This window comes from Bos indicus, chromosome 29 (assembly GCF_029378745.1).
Source record: "Bos indicus isolate NIAB-ARS_2022 breed Sahiwal x Tharparkar chromosome 29, NIAB-ARS_B.indTharparkar_mat_pri_1.0, whole genome shotgun sequence".
Classification (NCBI taxonomy): domain Eukaryota; kingdom Metazoa; phylum Chordata; class Mammalia; order Artiodactyla; family Bovidae; genus Bos; species Bos indicus.
The window spans coordinates 359,187-381,845 of NC_091788.1; the positions used below are offsets into that span (position 1 = coordinate 359,187).

Below are 22,659 nucleotides of genomic sequence, written 5' to 3' on the forward strand. Positions count from 1 at the left end.
ACACTCTCCGACATACATCACAGCAGGATCCTCTATGACCCACCTCCCAGAATATTGGAAATAAAAGCAAAAATAAACAAATGGGACCTAATTAACCTTAAAAGCTTCTGCACATCAAAGGAAACTATTAGCAAGGTGAAAAGGCAGCCTTCAGAATGGGAGAAAATAATAGCAAATGAAGCAACGGACAAACAACTCATCTCACAAATATACAAGCAACTCCTACAGCTCAACTCCAGAAAAATAAATGACCCAATCCAAAAATGGGCCAAAGAACTAAATAGACATTTCTCCAAAGAAGACATACAGATGGCTAACAAACACATGAAAAGATGCTCAACATCACTCATTATCAGAGAAATGCAAGTCAAAACCACTATGAGGTACCATCTCACGCCAGTCAGAATGGCTGCGATCCAAAAGTCTACAAGCAATAAATGCTGGAGAGGGTGTGGAGAAAAGGGAACTCTTTTACACTGTTGGTGGGAATGCAAACTAGTATAGCCACTATGGAGAACAGTGTGGAGATTACTTAAAAAACTGGAAATAGAACTGCCTTATGACCCAGCAATCCCACTGCTGGGCATACACTTGAGGAAACCAGAAGGGAAAGAGACACGTGTACCCCAATGTTCATCGCAGCACTGTTTATAATAGCCAGGACATGGAAGCAACCTAGATGCCCATCAGCAGATGAATGGATAAGAAAGCTGTGGTACATATACACAATGGAGTATTACTCAGCCGTTAAAAAGAATACATTTGAATCTGTTCTAATGAGATGGATGAAACTGGAACCTATTATACAGAGTGAAGTAAGCCAGAAAGAAAAACACCAATACAGTATACTAACACATATATATGGAATTTAGAAAAATGGTAACAATAACCTTGTGTACGAGACTGCAAAAGAGACACTGATGTATAGATCAGTCTTATGGACTCTGTGGGAGAGGGAGAGGGTGGGGAAAATTGGGAGAATAGCATTGAAACATGTATAATATCATGTATGAAACGAGATGCCATTCCAGGTTCCAAGCACGGTACTGGATGCTTGGGGCTGGTGCACTGGGACGACCCAGAGGGAGGGTAGGGTAGGGAAGGGAGGAGGGAAGAGGGTTCAGGATGGGGAACGCGGGTATACCTGTGGTGGATTCATTTCGATATTTGGCAAAAACTAATACAATATTGTAAAGTTTAAGAATAAAATAAAATTTTAAAAAAATGTTAAAAAAAAGAGGTTGCATGTGACATCGGTCAATATTATAAAGGAATATGAATCCTCCTGTACATTCCTGCTATATATTGTTCATGATTCCCAGTCAGAACCATTGATTTTCTACATAAGTGATGATGTGTTGATCACAAATGAATCCTCTTATTCATTTAATCTTTATATTAGCATCCTAGAACAGCACTAAGGATTTTAAAAAGAAAAAGAACAATGGTACCTTTTCTTCTTATCAACCGCATGTATATTTGCTTCTTTCTTTACTAAAAACTCCACCATTTGCCCTCTCCTTTCATGTATCGCAAGTAACAGTGGTGTCAGGTCATCCTGTAAAACAGGGAAAACCATTTCTAATGTACACAGTTAACCTATTTCTTTTGTGTGTGTGTGTCATTTTTTTTTCTTTTTCTAAAACATAAATTTATTTATCTTAATTGGAGGTTACTTTCTAAACTGAAATTAAAGTCATGCAAAAGATTCTCTGAACTTAAAAATAAAAGAAAATAAATGAAAGACAGCCCCCTCCTCATTGCCCAGTGCACCTTCTTTCTCTTTAATATGCTCCTCCTCTGGGCCTTCCCTGGTGGTCCTGTGGCTAAATGTCAAGCTCCCAATGCAGGGGGTGCAGGTATCATTTAGCTACTGTATCAACTGCATATTTTAGGGACAATGCTGAGGCAGAAATATAGAATACTATCTGTAGCATGCATAACTTATCCAACGATGACCATGAGTAAACTCAAAAGGTTTACAGACATTCCAGTGGGAATATTCTTCTCTACATGAACATTCAAAGAGAGAAACTTTTTTTTTTCTTTTTCAAAAAGTCAACTGTGGGAACCTTGTTTTACTGCGTTCTCAGAAATGTCTCCTGGAATTTAATCTTACTCATTCTTTCTTCCTTGCTTGCTCTTTCCACTGCCATTCCTTAAGTTAGACATTCTGGCTGAGAGGTCAGCATTAGCTAGATGCTAACTGCATGCAGAATGAGTGCCCTCCCCAGCTTATCTTCAAAGACCCTTCTTGATGACTCTCATGTGATTACCTCCAGACCACCAGGAGGAAGCTTCCAAAATCCTAGAGTTCTGGTGTCTGCCTTGCTTTACTGCTCTTAGTTAAAGATTGGAACGTAAAATTACCAATAAATACATGCTCAACATTTTCTCGGGGAGTTGCTCTTCCACCAGCTCCCCCTGTGCTGTCTCTTATAATCTTGTGTGTTTGTGAGAGTTATTCAGTGCGAAACTGCCACAACCAACTTAAAAATTCTAATTTGAAAAATTCAATGCCATTCTTAAGAGTTTTTTTAAATATGAAATCAATTATAGATTAATTAGACTGTCTTTAAAAACCTTCAAATATTTATCAAAATAAACTATCAATCAAAAATTGGAAACTCAAATGCTTATGGATGGAAAGCTGATGACCCGAGTAAGTGAAAAAGCCAGGTGAGACCAGTAACCCCAAAAACACATGTCCCAAACAGAAGGGGTGGCCTCTGCACACAGACCAAGAAGTAGGATGGGCTCAAGGGGGTCCAGATTTGGTCCTTGGAGAAGGCTGAACTTCTGCATGAGCCTCCTAAATTTGAAATGTTGACTCAATGTGTGGAGGTAAACTAAACATATCCAAGGACCATGTTTGGTTTATGGCCAACCTTTGGTTTTATGTTTGCTGTTTCCAAACAGGTGTGTATAAAGCAATTATTTGTATGTTAAACCTTTCCTTTCTTTAGTATCATATGTTTCACAGAAAACGTGGGTCCCAATATGTAATAAATACAGCTATTAAGACTCATAATTCAATTAAACATAAATTATATTAAAAAGACTCATAATTCACAGTCAAGAATGTTTCCACTGCCTGTTGAAACTACAATCTATCTCTAGAATTCTTCTAGATTGTTAATAAAATGGATCATAAGTTTCCAAGCCTGCTGAAAATAAATGCTTAAAACAATTCCCCTCTGTACTGTTACTAACTTCACGGGTTTTAAACCTCTCATCTGCTTATGCCAGGGATCAGCAATTCTAACAGACACACTGCAAGAGTCTGTCCTGAAGCTGACACCAAAAAAGGCTCATGAGTTACTATTACTGCAGTCAGGAAAACCCTGTTGGTAACAAACATCTGTTGACCTAATGACCTGGATGATAAGCGAAGGTGCAAAATCCTTAAAGATCAGACTCTACAGACAAAGTGACTTCACCATGAGCAAATCGCTAAAGACTCTCAGAGTGTCACTGAATGATGAGTGGTTGGAAGGAAAAGGAGTTATCGTTCAAGCCCATAGATACTGCCAAAGATACACTTTTTAATGTCTCAAACACAGGGGCAAAGAAAAAGTCAGGCTAATATTGTTGGAAAGGAGGGAGCTGATGGAAGTAGCTAGCACTGATCAAACTCCAATGCTTCAGGAGACTACTTTCTTTTGTGAAGGGTGCATTTAGAAATTACATGTACAATACATGTACATGTAGGAGGGAGGCAGCTAAGATGGCGGAGGAGTAGGACGGGGAGACCACTTTCTCCCCCACAAATTTATCAAAAGAACATTTAAACGCCGAGTAAATTCCACAAAACAACTTCTGAATGCTGGCAGAGGACATCAGGCACCCAGAAAAGCAACCCAAGTCTTCGAAAGGAGGTAGGAAAAAATATAAAAGACAAAAAAAGACACAAAAGAGAGAGGGACAGAATTCTATCCCGGGAAGGGAGTCTTAAAAAGAGAGAAGTTTCCAAACACCAGGAAACCTCCTCACTGCCGAATCTGTGCCAAGCCTTGGAAGCACAGAGGGCAACATAACATGGAGGAAAAATAAATAATTAAAACCTGCAGATTGCGAGCCCTATGGTAACTCCCCCAGCGGAGAAGCAGCGCAGATGTCTGCACATGCCACTAGCAAGCGGGGGCTGGGCAGGGAGGCATGGCACAGGCTGCATCGCTTAGACTAAGGATCTGACCTGAATACCCCGAGCGCTATCTAAGCAGAATAATTTGGGCTAGCAAACTAGACTGTGGGATATCTACCACGTGAAAAGCCAGCCCTAACCTAAGACACCGCTAGGCCCATGCAAGGAATAAAGGACTGAACAGAGATAGCCGGCTGCAGACCATCCCCCTCTGGTGACAAGCAGCCAGAGCCAGAAGGGGGCAATCGCAGCCCTAGAGAGACATGATCTATAAAACTGTAAACAGGCTTTTTTGTTAACTAAAACTTCTTGGGGGTCTGGACGGTCAACATCCGCCTGAGAAGGTGCGCTGGTTGTACACCTAGATAACCAAGCAGCGGGGAGGCGATAAGTTGCAGCAATCGCGCTCGCCAAACACCTCATCACCTGAGCTGCTCAGACCTGGGAAGGGCACAAAACGCAGGCCCAACTGAGTCTGCGCCTCTGAGGACTACCGGAGTGCCTGAACCTGAGCGGCTTGGACCCGGGAGGTGCAAGCAGCCCAGGGCCGGCCGTGGATGGTTCCCAGCAGAGCAACCTAGACCCTGAGCGGTGTGGGCGGGGAGGCTACACGCGCCGTGAGTGGGGGCAGACCCAGTGTGGCTGAGGCACTGCGAGCACACTGCGAGCACACTCCAGTGTTATTTGTTTGCAGGATCCCCACCCCCCCCACCCCGCCACCCCACAGTGTGACTGAACAAGTGAGCCTAAAAAAAAAAAGTGTCCACCACTGTCCCCTTTGTGTCAGGGAGGAAACCAGACACTGAAGAGACCAGCAAACAGAAGAAGCAATAACAGAGGGAACCACCTTGGAAGCTACAGGCAATAGATTAAACCCTGTGATTAGTACCGACTACATAGGAAGGGGCCTATAGATCTTGAGAAATATAAGTCAGACCAAGGAACTAGCCAAAAATGAACTGATCCCACAATACTCACAACAAAACCAGAGAAAGTCCTAGATATATTTTTAGTATTTTTAAGATCATTCTTTCTTTCTTTTTTTTTTTTTAATTTTTTAAAAAAAATTTAAGTCCTCTATTATTCCTTTAATTTTCACTTTTATAATCTACTATTACTTTGCAAAAAAAAAAGACCATTTTTTTAAAGCAAACTTCATATATATATATTTTATAATTTTTGTGATCGTGTTTTTGTTTTTTCTTCTTCTTTTATATAACATTTTATATCTGAAATTCCAAACTCTACTCTAGATTTTTAATTTATGCTTTTTGGTATTTGTTATCAATTTTGTACCTATATTTTCTTTATAATTTTTGAGACTTTGTTTTTGTTTTTGTTTTCTCTCTCTTTCTTTTTCTTCTTCTTCTTTTTTTTAAACATTGTATTTTTGAAATTCCAAGCTCTACTCTAGATGTTTAACTTTTGCTTTTTGGTATTTGTTATCAGTTTTGTACCTATATTTTCTTTATAATTTTTGCAACTTTGTTTGGCTTTGTTTGTTTGTTTGTTTCTCTCTTTCTTTTCCTTCTTCTTTTTTTTTTTTATTATTAGACATTTGAGTGTGTACCTCTCTGGGGGTATAAAGCAATATTACATTGAAGTTTTTTTTAATTTAATTTTATTTTTTTTAACTTTTTTTTAAATTTTATTTTATTTTTAAACTTTACAATATTGTATTAGTTTTGCCAAATATTGAAATGAATCCGCCACAGGTATACCTGCACTTCCCATCCTGAACCCTCCTCCCTCCTCCCCTCCCCCCCCACCTTCCCTCCGGGTCGTCCCAGTGCACCAGCCCCAAGCATCCAGTACTGTGCATCGAACCTGGACTGGCGACTCGTTTCATACATGATATTATACATGTTTCAATGCTATTCTGCCAAATCTCCCCACCCTCTCCCTCTCGCACAGAGTCCATAAGACTGATCTATACATCAGTGTCTCTTTTGCAGTCTCGTACACAGGGTTATTGTTACCATCTTTTTAAATTCCATATATATGTTACTATACTGTATTGGTGTTTTTCTTTCTGGCTTACTTCACTCTGTATAATAGGCTCCAGTTTCATCCACCTCATTAGAACTGATTCAAATGTATTCTTTTTAATGGCTGAGTAATACTCCATTGTGTATATGTACCAAAGCTTTTTTATCCATTCATCTGCTGATGGGCATCTAGGTTGCTTCCATGTCCTGGCTATTATAAACAGTGCTGCGATGAACATTGGGGTACACGTGTCTCTTTAACATTGTATTTTTGAAATTTCAAACTCTATTCTAGATTTTTAATTTTTGCTTTTATGTATTTGTTACCAATTTTGTACCTTTAAGAACCCAATCTTCAATACCCATTTTTCACTAGGGAGTGAGATTACTGGCTTGACTGCTCTCTCTCCCTTTGGACCCTCCTTTTTCTCCACCAGGTCGCCTATGTCTCCTCCCTAACCCCTCTCGACTCTACCCAACTCTGTGAATTTCTGTGTGTTCACTTAGGGAACTGATTACTGGCTGGATCTGTCTCCCTCCTTTTCATTCCCCACTTTTATCCTCCTGGCCACCTCTGTCTCCTTCCTCCTTCTTCTCTTCTCTGTATAACTCTGTGAACATCTCTGAGTAGTCCAATTGTGGAGTGCACATAAGGAAGTGATTACTGGCTAGCCCACTCTCTCCTCTATTGATTCCACCTCATCTCATTCAGGTCACCTCTAACTCCCTCCTCCCTCTTCTCTTCTCCATGTAAGGCTGTGAACCTCTCTGAGTGACCCTCAGGGTGGAGAAATGTTTCATCTTTAACGTAGATGTTTTATCAATGGTGCTGTATAGAAGGAGAAGTTTTGAAACTACTGTAAAAATAAGACCAATAACTGGAAGCAGGAGGCTTAAGTCCAAACCCTGACTCCAGGGAACTCCTGACTCCAGGGATCATAAATTGACAGGAGCTCATCAAATGGCTCCATACATACACTGAAACCAAGCACCACACAAGGGCCAACAAGTTCCAGGGCAAGACATACCAAGCAAATTCTCCAGCAACACAGGAACACAGCCCTGAGCTCCAAGACACAGGCTGCCCAAAGTCACCCCAAACCAAAGACATCTTGTAACTAATTACTGGACACTTCATTGTACTCCAGAGAGAAGAAATCCAGCTCCACCCACCAGAACACTGACACAAGATTCCCTAACCAAGAAACCTTGACAAGCCACCTGTACAAACCCACACACAGTGAGGAAATGCCACAATAAAGAGAACTCCACAAACTGCCAGAATACAGAAAGGACACCCCAAACTCAGCAATTTAAACAAGATGAAGAGACAGAGGAATACCCAGCAGATAAAGGAACAGGATAAATGCCCACCAAACCAAACAAAAGAAAAAGAGATTGGGAATCTACCTGATAAAGAATTCTGAATAATGATAGTGAAATTGATCCAAAAATCTTGAAATGAAAATGAAATCACAGATAAATAGCCTGGACACAAGGATTGAGAAGATGCAAGAAAGGTTTAACAAGGACCTTGAAGAAATAAAAAAGAGTCAGTATATAATGAATAATGCAAAAAAATGAAATCAAAAACACTCTGGAGGCAACAAATAGTAGAATAACAGAGGCAGAAGATAGGATTAGTGAATTAGAAGATAGAATGGTAGAAATAAATGAATCAGAGAGGAAAAAAGAAAAACGAATTAAAAGAAATGAGGACAATCTCAGAGACCTCCAGGACAATATTAAACGCAACAACATTTGAATCATAGGGGTCCCAGAAGAAGAAGACAAAAAGAAAGACCATGAGAAAATACTTGAGGAGATAATAGTTGAAAACCTCCCTAAAATGGGGAAGGAAATAATCACTCAAGTCCAAGAAACCCAGAGAGTCCCAAACAGGATAAACCCAAGGCGAAACACCCAAAGACACATATTAATCAAATTAACAAAGATCAATCACAAAGAACAAATATTAAAAGTAGCAAGGGGAAAACAACACACAAGGGAATTCCCATAAGGATAACAGCTGATCTTTCAACAGAAATTCTTCAAGCCAGGAGGGAATGGCAGGACATACTTAAAGTGATGAAAGAAAATAACCTACAGCCCAGATTATTGTACCCAGCAAGGATCTCATTCAATATGAAGGAGAATCAAGAGCTTTACAGACAAGCAAAAGCTGTGAGAATTCAGCACCACCAAACCAGCTCTCCAACAAATACTAAAGGATATTCTCTAGACAGGAAACACAAAAACGGTGTATAAATTCAAACCAAAAACAATAAAGTAAATGGCAACGGGATCATACTTATCAGTAATTACCTTAAATGTAAATGGGTTGAATGCCCCAACCAAAAGACAAAGACTGGCTGAATGGATACAAAAACAAGACCCCTACATATGTTGTCTACAAGAGACCCACCTCAAAACAGGGGACACATACAGACTGAAAGTGAAGGGCTGGAAAAAGATTTTCCATGCAAATAGGGACCAAAAGAAAGCAGGAGTAGCAATACTCATATCAGATAAAATAGACTTTAAAACAAAGGCTGTGAAAAGAGACAAAGACAGTCACTACATAATGATCAAAGGATCAATTCAAGAAGAAGATATAACAATTATAAATATATATGCACCCAAAATGAGAGCACCACAATATGTAAGACAAATGCTAACAAGTATGAAAGCGGAAATTAACAATAACACAATAATAGTGAGAGATGTTAATACCCCATTCACACCTATGGATAGATCAACTAAACAGAAAATTAACAAGGAAACACAAACTTTAAACGATACAATAGGCCAGTTAGACCTAATTGATATCTATAAGACATTTCATCCCAAAACAATGAATTTCACCTTTTTCTCAAGTGCACATGGAACCTTCTCCAGGATAGATCACATCCTAGGCCATAAATCTAGCCTTGGTAAATTCAAAAAATTTGAAATCATTCCAAGCATCTTTTCTGACCACAATGCAGTAAGATTAGATCTCAATTACAGGAGAAAAACTATTAAAAATTCCAACATATGGAGGCTGAACAACACCCTGCTGAATAACCAACAAATCACAGAAGAAATCAAAAAAGAAATCAAAATTTGCATAGAAACTAATGAAAATGAAAATACAACAACCCAAAACCTGTGGGACACTGTAAAAGCAGTCCTAAGGGGAAAGTTAATAGCAACAGAGGCATACCTCAAGAAACAAGAAAAAAGTCAAATAAATAACCTAACTCTACACCTAAAGCAACTAGAAAAGGAAGAAATGAAGAACCCCAGGGTTAGTAAAAGGAAAGAAATCTTAAAAATTAGGGCAGAAATAAATGCAAAAGAAACAAAAGAGACCATAGCAAAAATCAACAAAGCCAAAAGCTGGTTCTTTGAAAGGATAAATAAAATTGACAAACCATTAGCCAGACTCATCAAGAAACAAAGGGAGAAAAATCAAATCAATAAAATTAGAAATGAAAACGGAGAGATCACAACAGACAACACAGAAATACAAAGGATCATAAGAGACTACTATCAACAATTATATGCCAATAAAATGGACAACGTGGAAGAAATGGACAAATTCTTAGAAAAGTACAACTTTCCAAAACTCAACCAGGAAGAAATAGAAAATCTTAACAGACCCATCACAAGCACGGAAATTGAAACTGTAATCAAAAATCTTCCAGCAAACAAAAGCCCAGGTCCAGACGACTTCACAGCTTAATTCTACCAAAAATTTAGAGAAGAGCTAACACCTATCCTACTCAAATTCTTCCAGAAAATTGAAGAGGAAAGTAAACTTCCAAATTCATTCTATGAGGCCACCATCACCACCAAAACCTGACGAAGATCCCACACAAAAAGAAAACTACAGGTCAATATCACTGATGGAAATAGATGCAAAAATTCTTAACAAATTTTAGCAATCAGAATCCAACAACACATTAAAAATATCATACACCATGACCAAGTGGGCTTTATCCCAGGGATGCAAGGATTCTTCAATATCCACAAATCAATCAATGTAATACACCACATTAACAAATTGAAAAATAAAAACCATATGATTATCTCAATAGATGCAGAGAAAGCCTTTGGCAAAATTCAACATCCATTTATGATAAAAACTCTCCAGAAAGCAGGAATAGAAGGAACATACCACAACATAATAAAAGCTATATATGACAAACCCACAGCAAACATTATCCTCAGTGGTGAAAAATTGAAAGCATTTCCTCTGAAGTCAGGAACAAGACAAGGGTGCCCACTTTCACCATTACTATCAACATAGTTCTGGAAGTTTTGACCATAGCAATCAAAGCAGAAAGAGAAATAAAAGGAATCCAAATTGGAAAAGAAGAAGTAAAACTCTCACTGTTTGCAGATGACATTATCCTCTACATAGAAAACTCTAAAGACTACACCAGAAAATTACTAGAACTAATCAATGATTATAGTAAAGTTGCAGGATATAAAGCCAACACACAGAAATCCCTTGCATTCCTATACACTAATAATGAGAAAACTGAAAGAGAAATTAAGGAAACAATTCCATTCACCATTGCAACAGAAAGAATAAAATACTTAGGAATATATCTACCTAAAGAAACTAAAGACCTATATATAGAAAACTATAAAACACTGGTGAAAGAAATCAAAGAGGACACTAATAGATGGAGAAATATACCATGTTCATGGATTGGAAGAATCAATATAGTGAAAATGAGTATACTACCCAAAGCAATTTACAGATTCAATGCAATCTCTATCAAGCTACCAATGGTATTCTTCACAGAGCTAGAACAAATAATTTCACAATTTGTATGGAAATACAAAAAAAACCTCGAATAGCAAAGCTATCTTGAGAAAGAAGAATGGAACTGGAGGAATCAACCTACTGACTTCAAGCTCTACTACAAAGCCACAGTCATCAAGACAGTATGGTACTGGCACAAAGACAGAAATATTGATCAGTGGAACAAACTAGAAAGCCCAGAGATAAATCCATGCACATATGGACACCTTATCTTTGACAAAGGAGGCAAGAATATACAATGGATTGAAGACAATCTCGTTAACAAGTGGTGCTGGGAAAACTGGTCAACCACTTGTAAAAGAATGAAACTGGACCACTTTCTAACACCATACACAAAAATAAACTCAAAATGGATTACAGATCTAAACGTAAGACCAGAAACTATAAAACTCCTAGAGGAGAACATAGGCAAAACACTCTCCGACATACATCACAGCAGGATCCTCTATGACCCACCTCCCAGAATATTGGAAATAAAAGCAAAAATAAACAAATGGGACCTAATTAACCTTAAAAGCTTCTGCACATCAAAGGAAACTATTAGCAAGGTGAAAAGACAGCCTTCAGAATGGGAGAAAATAATAGCAATTGAAGCAACCGACAAACAACTAATCTCAAAAATATACAAGCAACTCCTACAGCTCAACTCCAGAAAAATAAATGACCCAATCCAAAAATGGGCCAAAGAACTAAATAGACATTTCTCCAAAGAAGACATACAGATGGCTAACAAACACATGAAAAGATGCTCAACATCACTCATTATCAGAGAAATGCAAATCAAAACCACTATGAGGTACCATTTCACACCAGTCAGAATGGCTGCGATCCAAAAGTCTACAAATAATAAATGCTGGAGAGGGTGTGGAGAAAAGGGAACCCTCTTACACTGTTGGTGGGAATGCAAACTAGTACAGCCACTATGGAGAACAGTGTGGAGATTACTTAAAAAACTGGAAATAGAACTGCCTTATGATCCAGCAACCCCACTGCTGGGCATACACACTGAGGAAACCAGAAGGGAAAGAGACACGTGTACCCCAATGTTCATCGCAGCACTGTTTATAATAGCCAGGACATGGAAGCAACCTAGATGTCCATCAGCAGATGAATGGATAAGAAAGCTGTGGTACATATACACAATGGAGTATTACTCAGCCATTAAAAAGAATACATTTGAATCAGTTCTAATGAGGTGGATGAAACTGGAGCCTATTATACAGAGTGAAGTAAGCCAGAAGGAAAAACATAAATACAGTATACTAATGCATATATATGGAATTTAGAAAGATGGTAACAATAACCCAGTGTACGAGACAGCAAAAGAGACACTGATATATAGAACAGTCTTATGGACTCTGTGGGAGAGGGAGAGGGTGGGAAGATTTGGGAGAAGGGCAATGAAACATGTAAAATATCGTGTGGGAAACGAGTTGCCAGTCCAGGTTCAATGCACGATGCTGGATGCTTGGGGCTGGTGCACTGGGATGGCCCAGGGGGATGGTATGGGGAGGGAGGAGGGAGGAAGGTTCGGGATGGGGAACACATGTATACCTGTGGCGGATTCATTTTGATATTTGGCAAAACTAATACAATTATGTAAAGTTTAAAAATAAAATAAAATTAGGAAAAATAAAAAATAAAAAAAATAAAGAAAGCTGTCCAAAATGTGCAGAGTTGTATGTAAGGACCGGTAACTAGCCACAATGTATTTATGTAAAATACATGTCGAGAAATTTATATTTGGGCATGTTAGACTGTTGCTAAAAATTGGGGAGAAATTTCTTACTACAATAAAATAAGTTCTTAGGGAAAAAAAATAAATAAAAGCAAAGACACAATTTAAAAAAAAAAAGCTTCTGCATAACAAAGGAAACTATAAGCAAGGTGAAAAGACAGCCTTCAGAATGGGAGAAAATAATAGCAAATGAAGCAACTGACAAACAACTAATCTCAAAAATATATAAGCAACTTCTACAGCTCAATTCTAGAAAAATAAATGACCCAATCAAAAAATGGGCCAAAGAACTAAATAGACATTTCTCCAAAAGAGACATACAGATGGCTAACAAACCCATGAAAAGATGCTCAACATCAGTCATTATCAGAGAAATGCAAATCAAAACCACTATGAGGTACCATTTCATGCCAGTCAGCATGGCTGCGATCCAGAAGTCTACAAGCAATAAATGCTGGAGAGGGTGTGGAGAAAAGGGAACCCTCTTACCCTGTTGGTGGGAATGAAAACTAGTACAGCCACTATGGAGAACAGTGTGGAGATTCCTTAAAAAACTGGAAATAGAACTGCCTTATGATCCGGTAATCCCACTGCTGGGCATAAAGAATTGAAAGAGACACGTGTACCCCAATGTTCATTGCAGCACTGTTTATAATAGCCAGGACATGGAAGCAACCTAGATGCCCATCAGCAGATGAATGGATAAGAAAGCTGTGGTACATATACACAATGGAGTATTACTCAGCCATTAAAAAGAATACATTTGAATCAGTTCTAATGAGGTGGATGAAACTGGAACCTATTATACAGAGTGAAGTAAGCCAGAAAGAAAAACACCAATACACTATTCTAACACATATATATGGAATTTAAAAAGATGGTAACAATAACCCTGTGTACGAGACAGCAAAAGAGACACTGATGTATAGAACAGTCTTTTGGACTCTGTGGGAGAGGGTGAGGGTGGGATGATTTGGGAGAATGGCATTGAAATACGTATAATATCATATATGGAACGAGTCGCCAGTCCAGGTTCGATGCATGATACTGGATGCTTGGGGCTGGTGCACTGGGATGACCCAGAGGGATGGTATGGGGAGGGAGGAGGGAGGAGGGTTCAGGATGGGGAACACATATATACCTGTGGTGGATTCATTTCGATATTTGGCAAAACAAATGCAACATTATAAAGTTTAAAAATAAAATAAAATTTAAAAAAAAAAGAAATTACATGTATTCACTCCATCGTTATTCATCAAGGATTGGATCAGAATCTCAAGGGAATATTTCTAAATACACACGTCCAAGCGTTCCTCGATTTACTCAGTCAAAATTTACAGGGAACATCCTAGGCTTATACATTTTTAAAATAAGTTTTCCCAAATAATTCTGATTCACCAGCAGAATATAGCTGAGAATTAGTGCAGCAACCACTCGTCTCATCTCTTACTCACACAGCTAATTCCTTCTCTTACATGAAGGTTTGAATAAAAAAGAAAAGTCTAAGAGGCAAGAGTCATCAAAGCTGCAATTTTTTAAGGTTTCCTGGGTAAACAGTGGTAGAACAGGGACTAGTAAACCCAAAAGGCAACCTGATCTCATTATTTATAAACCACTTACTTCCTTCCCATCAAGACATTCTAGATTGGAGAGCAGAGTCTAGACTCTTATCTAAGTGGATGTTTCTGCCAGAATAGGATATTAGCAGGTAGTTATTTGCTCTTCCCTCTTAATTCACACTTAATCACCACCTGTTGACTGTCAGTCTGGTTTCATCAGAGTCTTCTTAAAACTGGCACCTAGGCAAGTTTACAGTTCACTCACAATCTTTTTCAAAATGACAACTATTGTCCCTGAAAACTGAAAAGCATATAAGAAATATATAAACTGAAGGGAATAAAAAGCACAAACCAAAATCTCGGGACTTCCGTGGTGGTCCTGTGACTGGGTCTCAGTGCTCCCAGGAAAGAGGGCCTGGGTTCGACCCCTGGTCAGGAAACTATATCCTACATGCTGAAACGAAGCCCAGATCAGCCAAATAAATAAATATTAAAATAAATAAATCCTCGTCTTGGCATTTCCCAACTGACAAAATTCCAGCTTGACTTGCATTTTTCACTTGCTTGCTCCTTTTCCTTTCCTTTTACCCTCTTAAGACTTGGACAATGAGAGAGAAACTGTGCTTATATAAACCAATTTTCATAAAATGGGAATTTGTGAACAGCAGCAAGATTTCTAATATGTTGTAAAATGCTTTCTTTATGTTTGAATTTTAAGACAAAGTCTACTGAGGCAAATTTTGCTTTACTGTGTTATTTTAGACTGATTACAAAAAAAAAAAAAAACTTAATTGGGGAAAATATTTGGAAAATGTTTTACCTTTAACAGGACTTCCCTGGTGGCTCAGATGGTAAAGTGTCTGCCTACAATGCGGGAGACCCGGGTTCGATCCCTGGGTTGGGAAGATCCCCTGGAGAAGGAAATGGCAACCCTCTCCAGTATACTTGCCTGTAAAATCCCATGGATGGAGGAGCCTGGTTGGCTACTGTACATGGGGTTGCAAAGAGTCGGACACGACTGAGCAACTTCACTATTTTACCTTTAACAAGTGCAGTGTTACAACGAGTAACAACCATAAACACATAAAGGAATGCTTTACTCTCTAATCCTTGAGAAATATCATGATTTAAAGTGAAATCGTAGACAATTTGGTTCCTTCAAAATACTTTCACTCAGGGAAGGCTGGAGCTTCCAAAGATGGAAAACTGAGCCCACCTGTGAGAGTGGAGGGAGTTCCTGGCGGGGCTGCAGCTGCAGGACTTCACGTGTGTCCTGGAGAAAGCAGGAGGTGTGGCTTCGCCATCACCAGCTCCACATGCACAGCTGCAACCCCACCAAGGAGCTCCTGGGGCTGAGCGTGGGAGACCCCGAGGTGTACATCGCAAACCAAGCAGTCACCAGCACAAGTGAACGCCCTTGCTGGGAGTCAAACATGACCTGACCCTCTTGGCCAGATCTCAGAACCGGGGTCCTGCAGGGCTCAGGGGTCCAGGCCTGCTGCCTCCCAGGCCCATTTGCACTTACCCGGCTCCCCCTCATGGGCACTGGGTCTCCTTCCTCCTCCCACCCACTCCCAGGGGCACCCATTCCCTGAGCCCCTGGAAGCAGCCACTCCTCACATCACTTCATTCCCCCCAGGCCTTCATCATTTGTGGGCTCTGAGCCTACCACCCACGCCCAGGCACGTTCTGATGAGAAATCTTCCTTCTGGGATAGATGGTTGGCTGGGAGACAGAGCTTTGCCCTCTCTGTGGGCTCCAACATTTTTCCCCACCCCCTGCAGTGGCTTTGGAGTTGTTTCCATGGTAACAGGGCTTGATGGACACTATTCAGTTTACCTATTTACATAGTTAGAAATAAAACACTTCTAGTTTTAAAAAATGCTTTGCAGAATGCCGAGCGGAGGAGGCAGGAACCCGTAGGCAAGCAGGAGCTGGGTGGGGACCATGGCCGGGATCCCCACTATCGAGGCGGTGAAGCGCAAGATCCAGGTTCTGCAGCAGCAGGCCGATGATGCACAGGAGAGGGCCGAGCGCCTCCAGCGGGAAGTGGAGGGAGAAGGACGGGCCCGAGAACAGGCTGAGGCTGAGGTGGCCTCCTTGAACCGTAGGATCCAGCTGGTCGAAGAGGAGCTGGACCGAGCTCAAGAGCGCCTGGCCACTGCCCTGCAAAAGCTGGAGGAAGCTGAGAAAGCTGCTGATGAGAGTGAGAGAGGTATGAAGGTTATTGAAAACCAAGCCTTAAAAGATGAAGAAAAAATGGAACTCCAGGAAATCCAACTCAAAGAAGCTAAGCACATTGCAGAAGAGGCAGACAGGAAGTATGAAGAGGTGGCTCGCAAGTTGGTGATTATTGACGGAGACTTGGAGGGCACAGAGGAGCGAGCCGAGCTGGCAGAGTCCCGTTGCCGAGAGATGGATGAGCAAATCAAACTGATGGACCAGAACCTGAAGTGTCTGAGTGCTGCTGAAGAAAAGTACTCTCAAAAAGAAGACAAATATAAGGAAGAGATAAAGATTCTTACCGATAAACTCAAGGAGGCAGAGACCCGTGCTGAATTTGCTGAGAGATTGGTAGCCAAGCTGGAAAAGACAATTGATGATTTGGAAGATAAACTGAAATGCACCAAAGAGGAGCACCTCTGTACACAAAGGATGTTGGACCAGACTCTGCTTGACCTGAATGAGATGTAGAGCACCCCAGCCCCGCCCTGACGCTGCTCCTCCCTCTCACCCCGACTCTGCTGGGGCCAGCCTGCCCGAAGCTGACCTTTATTTAAACTGAGGGCTGATCTTTAACTGGAAGGCTGCTTTCTCCTTTCGCCACCTCTCCCACCCCCCTACTCCTGTGTCCTTTTCGCCAAACTGTCTCTGCCTCTCCCCAGAGATTCCAGTTGGGCTAGAGGCTGAGCACCTTTGGGAACAACGTTTAACGGAATGTGAGCACAATGCAAAGTGTCTTTAAAAGCATGTTGTGATGTACACATTTTGTAATTACCTTTTTTGTTGTTGATGTAACAACCATTTGTAAAAAAAAACATTCCAGATAATTCCGTAGTTCTGAAGCAGCAGTCTAATCTCTTTCTCACTTTTGGAAGGTAACATTTCAGCTTAATGCATATTGCCTTCTCCAGAGAGAAAGGGAAAAGGTTTGGGCCTGCCTTACTGAGAGCCTAGCAGTCCAGAGAAAGGCTCCATTTGAGGAAACCTCATTGCCCTGTAAAAAGTACCTGCCAAACCAGAAAGATCATACCAGGAGGAGTTACCAAAAAAAAAAAAAAAAAAAAAAGTGCTGTTCAGGTTTTCAGCTTTACAGTATCTTTGGACAACCTTTTTTTTTTTTCTTTTTTCATCAGAAGCGACCAAACAATTAAGATGGTGAAACCTCTGAGGCCAAATCCTTGTCCTAGCTCTACCCTGTTCCCAACTGCTCACAGAATGGATCATGTGCCTCTTATGTTGAAGTGACCACTTATTTGCTCTCCTGCCTCCTTGAAAGAAAGGAAAGAAAATTATGTTTTGCCACTGATTTAGCCATATGAATCTCATCTCATCATCCTTTTCTGGGTCTGAAGCTGCTATCTCTAAAAGTGCCATCTCATTGTGCTTTGTATCGGTTAGTGCTGGAGAAATCTTGAAAAGCATATGTACAAAACTTTTAAATTTTTATATTATTTTGGAACTTTGCTTCTTTGGGGTTGAGGCACACTGGTCACCCCTCTGCCTGTAAGAGCTCTCTACAGTCTGTGGGCTAGCAGTGTGCTGATCTTTTAAAGTTTCTTTCCCTACCCAATCCCCCTTTTTTGATGAGGTTTCAGTGAGGTCTGTTAGGTGTGCATCTTGCAGCTTAATTGGCTTAAAATGTTCTCTCCTTTGGTGTCTCTTTGGGGACCAACTGGGAGAAAAAAAAAACCCAATAGTGTAACCATTTTGATACTGAAAATTGATAAATGTCTTTTTTAAATAAAGAACCAATACCTCCAAAAAAAAAATGCTTTGCAAATATTTTGTAAATAAAGTTAGTTGAGATATACCTTGTTCCTGGCTTCTATATTGGTGTTGCAGGAAAGCAGCTTTGCTGCAAGTGATATATTCTGGCAAAAGACAGCGTAGTGGAGAGCAGTGTTCCCACAGACGTCCATGACATTTGGGTCAGCACCATGCTCCAGCAGAAGAGTCGCACACTCCTCTTCTTGGCATTCTATGGCCTGTCAGTGTTGCACCAAGAAACAGAGTGTAAATTCTAGGAATTCAAAGTAAACAGTCCACAAGCTTCACCAGTTTGCTACATTTAATGAGATGAATTCACTTTTAGTGTCAGTAGTTAAATCACATCCACCTCCTGTGGACACGGTTCACTGCCCCGTACCTTCATCAGTGCTGTCCTGTTTTCATTGTCACATAGGTTATGCAGGCATTTTCTCTCCAGGAGCAGAGTGACCACTGCTGAATGGCCATTGGCACAGGCCACGTGGAGGGCAGTCTTATGAAAGCAAGAGGAGTTTTCAGGAAACTTTAGTGTTACTGTTTCAAAACAAACAACTGTTCCTGTGATTGAAAACATTCAATAGCATGCTATTCCTATGGCTCTAAAACAAATATTTTGTTTCCTTCTGGAGAAAGAACATTATATATTAGCATTAGCTCTTCTTAACACAATAATGAAAGAGCAATTTACTTGAATAGAATGACCATGACCTTGAGATTCAGCTCAACTTGGGTTTGAATTTGACTTTCACTCTGTCACTTAGCTGTCGCTCAGCCTCTCTGTGCCTCTCACAGGACAGCACTGCGATGCTTAAATGAGATTCATGCAAAGAGTTTACAACCATTCCTAGCACAGGTAACAGCTCAGTACCTGTTAGGTAATATAATCATACTTATTACTATTACTACTATTTTACAAGGACAACATCTCAATGAAGTCAAAGGATATCATACCTCCTTTGCAGATACATTTTGAGGATTAGAGACAACACTGTGCTTCAATGATTCTAATACCTTCATTTTCTGACATTTTAACGTCTCTGACATTGGAATGAAATTTGTAATTTACAATATCTGTACAACTATAATTGGTAGCATTTTTGTTTGCTCATTTCTCATTTTTCCTGTTGATCTAATTACCATAAGGTCTTTTTGTCTAAGGTTGCTTCTTTTTAATTAAAATACAGATGATGCACATTACTTATTATTATATGTTACAGGTACACAACATAGTGATTCACAATTTTTATAGGTCATACTCCATTTAAAGTTATTATATGATATTTGCTATATTCCCCATGTTGTACAATACATCCCAGTAGCTGGCAAGATTTTAGTTCCCCCACCAGGTATCGAACTCTGGGCCCACAGCAGTGAGTCGTAACCACTGGATGACCAAGGAACTTCCTAGATTCCCTTGACTTCTGAAAAGGCTGAAAGTCGTCAGAAAATATCAATCCTTAAAAAAATTCTAAATAAAAATTGGAAGTGAGAAATCATTTTTATCCATGCCACATTCCTATGAGTACCAAAAAGACAAGCCTTGTCTGCTAATCTGACTTGCCTATAGACAGCTTGATCTATAGAGAGTTTTAAATTTTTTATGTTGTTAAAATGTTAAATCAACATCCAGATTTTCTTTTTTTTTTTTTTTCCTTTTCTTTACTTTCTTTTTTTTTTTTTTTTGATGCCGAAATCCAGGAAACTCCAGAATTCTTACTTTTGAAATCATTCTTAGAAAGGTGTTTGGGGTGGGAGGGAGGCTCACAAAGAAGGGAATATATGTATACTTACAACGGATTTATGATGTTATACAGCAGAAAACAACACAACATTGTAAAGCAATTATTCTCCAATTAAAAAAATTAAGGTTAAGAAACAGTAGAAATAGGAAAAACAGAACGTCTCTGTCAGCAGATAAAATTGTATAAATAGGAATCTGAGTTTTATTCTGGTACTTTTCTCACTGTGCATATTTGAAATGTTTGATCCATACTCTATCTGAAACTTTTTGGTGAGATAAAAATTGAGTTACTTTTCTCTTTTACCAGGTTATTTCTCCACCATCTACACACAGTTTATCATTTCTAATTGAAAAAGTCATCATTTTCAAGTTCTAAAGTTTTACATACATTTGGGTGTTTGGGCATTCTGTTCCATTCATTTATCTATCTTTTCAGTTGTTAGTAAACAAACACTTTATAGGCACTTATAGCACATTTTGACATCTAGAAGGGCAAATCTTCCTCTACTATACAAAACTTTTAATTTCATCACAACAATTAAAGACAGCATATGTAACCCAAAATCTTTAAAACCATGAAATGTTGATTTGCTTTAAATATAGAAAGACCATACATCCTAAGAAAATGTCTTCCTATTCAAGGACACAGCCAGCTTCCTACTTCAAAGCTGTCTTCTACGGTCCTTCAGCAAAGAACACATATACCTAAGTGTACACTAATATAAAATGGATATTGAATTGTATCTGAAGAATTTTTAATCCAGAAGTTGATTTGGCATGGGAATTACTTTGCCCAACTATGCAGTTTTCTGTAATATATAACCTTATGGTATAAAAAATGTATATATTAAAAATAAGATATTGACAACATCAGAAATCTGGCCACTGCCATGATCCACAACAGATGATCCATGAAGAAGTGCTTTCATAAATCGCATGAGAAAAAATGTGAGAGCCAGAATGTTCAGAAGATTTCTTGAAGGCTATGTAACTTGAGAACTGTTACTCATGAGTACACCATGCTAACCCATGCAAAGAAAAAGTAGGAGGAAGAAAGGAAAAGCAGATGCTATTCATGTTTCATTTCATTTCTGTGATTACCAACATTCAGGTAATGACTTCAAAACTATCAGTAAAGCTGTATAAGGGGAATTATAAGTGGGTCCAAAACCAGCGAAGGCTTTTTGCTGCCTATAAAGTCTGTGGGGTGCTGGATCCCAGGAAGGTATCCAGGAGCCTTGGAAGGGAAACTCACAGGAGGGATCTCTGCCAGGCCCTTCCACCCTGCTTACCTGTTCATCTTGTCCCTGTCGTTCAGGTCATTTTTTCCAAACAACAGAACATGCTGCACTTTGGCTATGTTACCCACAATGACAGCTTTGTGGATCTTTCTGAGGTCTTTGTCTCAGATGAGGTTCCCGGGCTGGACGTTGATTCCATGATCTCTGTCTCTCACCGGGTTGATGGAGGAGCCAAAGGTTGGCACACCCTTCTTACTCCTGAAGCCAAAAATCTTCTTCATCACAGAGCCTACAGACTCCAAACACACCTCACCTCTCCCTCGGCTCTTCACAGCCCCCTAAACCCAACAAGAGCACTACAGGTAAGCCAGAGCCATCCCACCACAACCTCCCAGCTGGGAAGCTCAACAGTTTGGAATCTTTCATCGCAGAATGATCATTGCTAAGCAACACCTCTAAACACATTGCCCATGCTCACAGAGGCCTGGCGTGCCAGCCCAGTGCTCATATGCAAGAACTGTAAGTTCATTTCCTGAAAGAAACAAACAATATCAATAAACCCTTACCTAAATTAAGAAGGAAAGAGAGGAAACTGAAATATAGAAATGAAAGTGACATTATAATTGTATAACTGTCAAAATAACTATAGTATCCAAAGCAATCTACAGATTCAGTGGAATTTCTATCAAATTATCAATGGCATTTTTCACACCACTAGAACAAAAATTTTTACAGTGTGTATGGAAATGAAAGACCCCAAATAGACAAAGCAATCTTGAGAAAGAAAAGCTCGATGCTTGGGGCTAGTGCACTGGGACGACCCAGAAGGATGGTATGGGGAGGGAGGAGGGTTCAGGATGGGGAGCACATGTATACCTGTGATGGATTCATTTTGATATTTGGCAAAAACTAATACAATTATGTAAAGTTTAAAAATAAAATAAAAAATAAAAAAAATAAAAGCAAGAGCCGACAGAATCAGGTACCCTGACTTCAGACTACTCTGCAAGCTTCAGTAATCAAAACACAGTACTAGCACAAAAACAGAAACATATTGAATGGTCAATGGAACAAGAAGAAAGTCCAGAGAGAAACCTACTTACCTGTGGTCAATTAATCTAGGATAAAGGAGGCAGGACTATACAAAGGAGAGAAGACAGCCCCTTCAATAAGTGGTGCTGAGAAAACTCAACAGCTACATGTATAAGAAGGAAATTAGAACACTCCCTAACATCATACACAAAAATAAACTCAAAATGGACTAAACACCTAAGTATAAGACAGGTCCTGTAAAACTCAGAGGAGAATATAGGCAGAACACACTCTGACATAAATTACAGCAGAATCTTTTTTCATCCACCTCTTAGAGTAATGAAAATAAAAACAGAAATAAGCAAATGGGATATAATTCAACTTAAAAGCTTTTGCACAGTGCAGGA

General features: G+C 39.6%; 1 protein-coding gene and 1 long non-coding RNA gene across 4 annotated transcripts; one reads left to right on the forward strand and one right to left on the reverse strand.

Moving 5' to 3' along the window:
- Positions 1 to 1,246: 1,246 nt before the first annotated feature.
- Positions 1,247 to 21,702, reverse strand: LOC139180740 (uncharacterized). 2 transcript variants are annotated; one of them, XR_011565002.1, is made up of 3 exons: positions 21,272 to 21,702; positions 18,283 to 18,456; positions 1,247 to 1,558 (listed from the first exon to the last, which is right to left on the reverse strand). It is a non-coding gene; the product is annotated as an uncharacterized lncRNA (long non-coding RNA). The 2 variants fall into 2 exon arrangements; XR_011565003.1 differs by lacking the exon at positions 21,272 to 21,702 and adding an exon at positions 18,618 to 19,051.
- Positions 16,164 to 17,597, forward strand: LOC139180756 (tropomyosin alpha-3 chain-like). Of its 2 annotated transcripts, XM_070783270.1 has the most exons (2): positions 16,190 to 16,327; positions 16,462 to 17,597. In XM_070783270.1, the coding sequence occupies exons 1-2, from the start codon at positions 16,260 to 16,262 to the stop codon at positions 16,940 to 16,942; spliced, it is 549 nt and encodes a 182-aa protein (XP_070639371.1). In that variant the 5' UTR covers positions 16,190 to 16,259; the 3' UTR covers positions 16,943 to 17,597. The 2 variants fall into 2 exon arrangements, with proteins under 2 accessions (XP_070639370.1, XP_070639371.1); XM_070783269.1 differs by having other exon boundaries at positions 16,164 to 17,597.
- Positions 21,703 to 22,659: the final 957 nt, after the last annotated feature.

Coding starts and splice junctions, on each gene's coding strand:
- LOC139180756 (XM_070783269.1), top strand. CDS start 16,196: ATGGCCGGGATCCCCACTATCGAGGCGGTGAAGCGCAAGATCCAGGTT.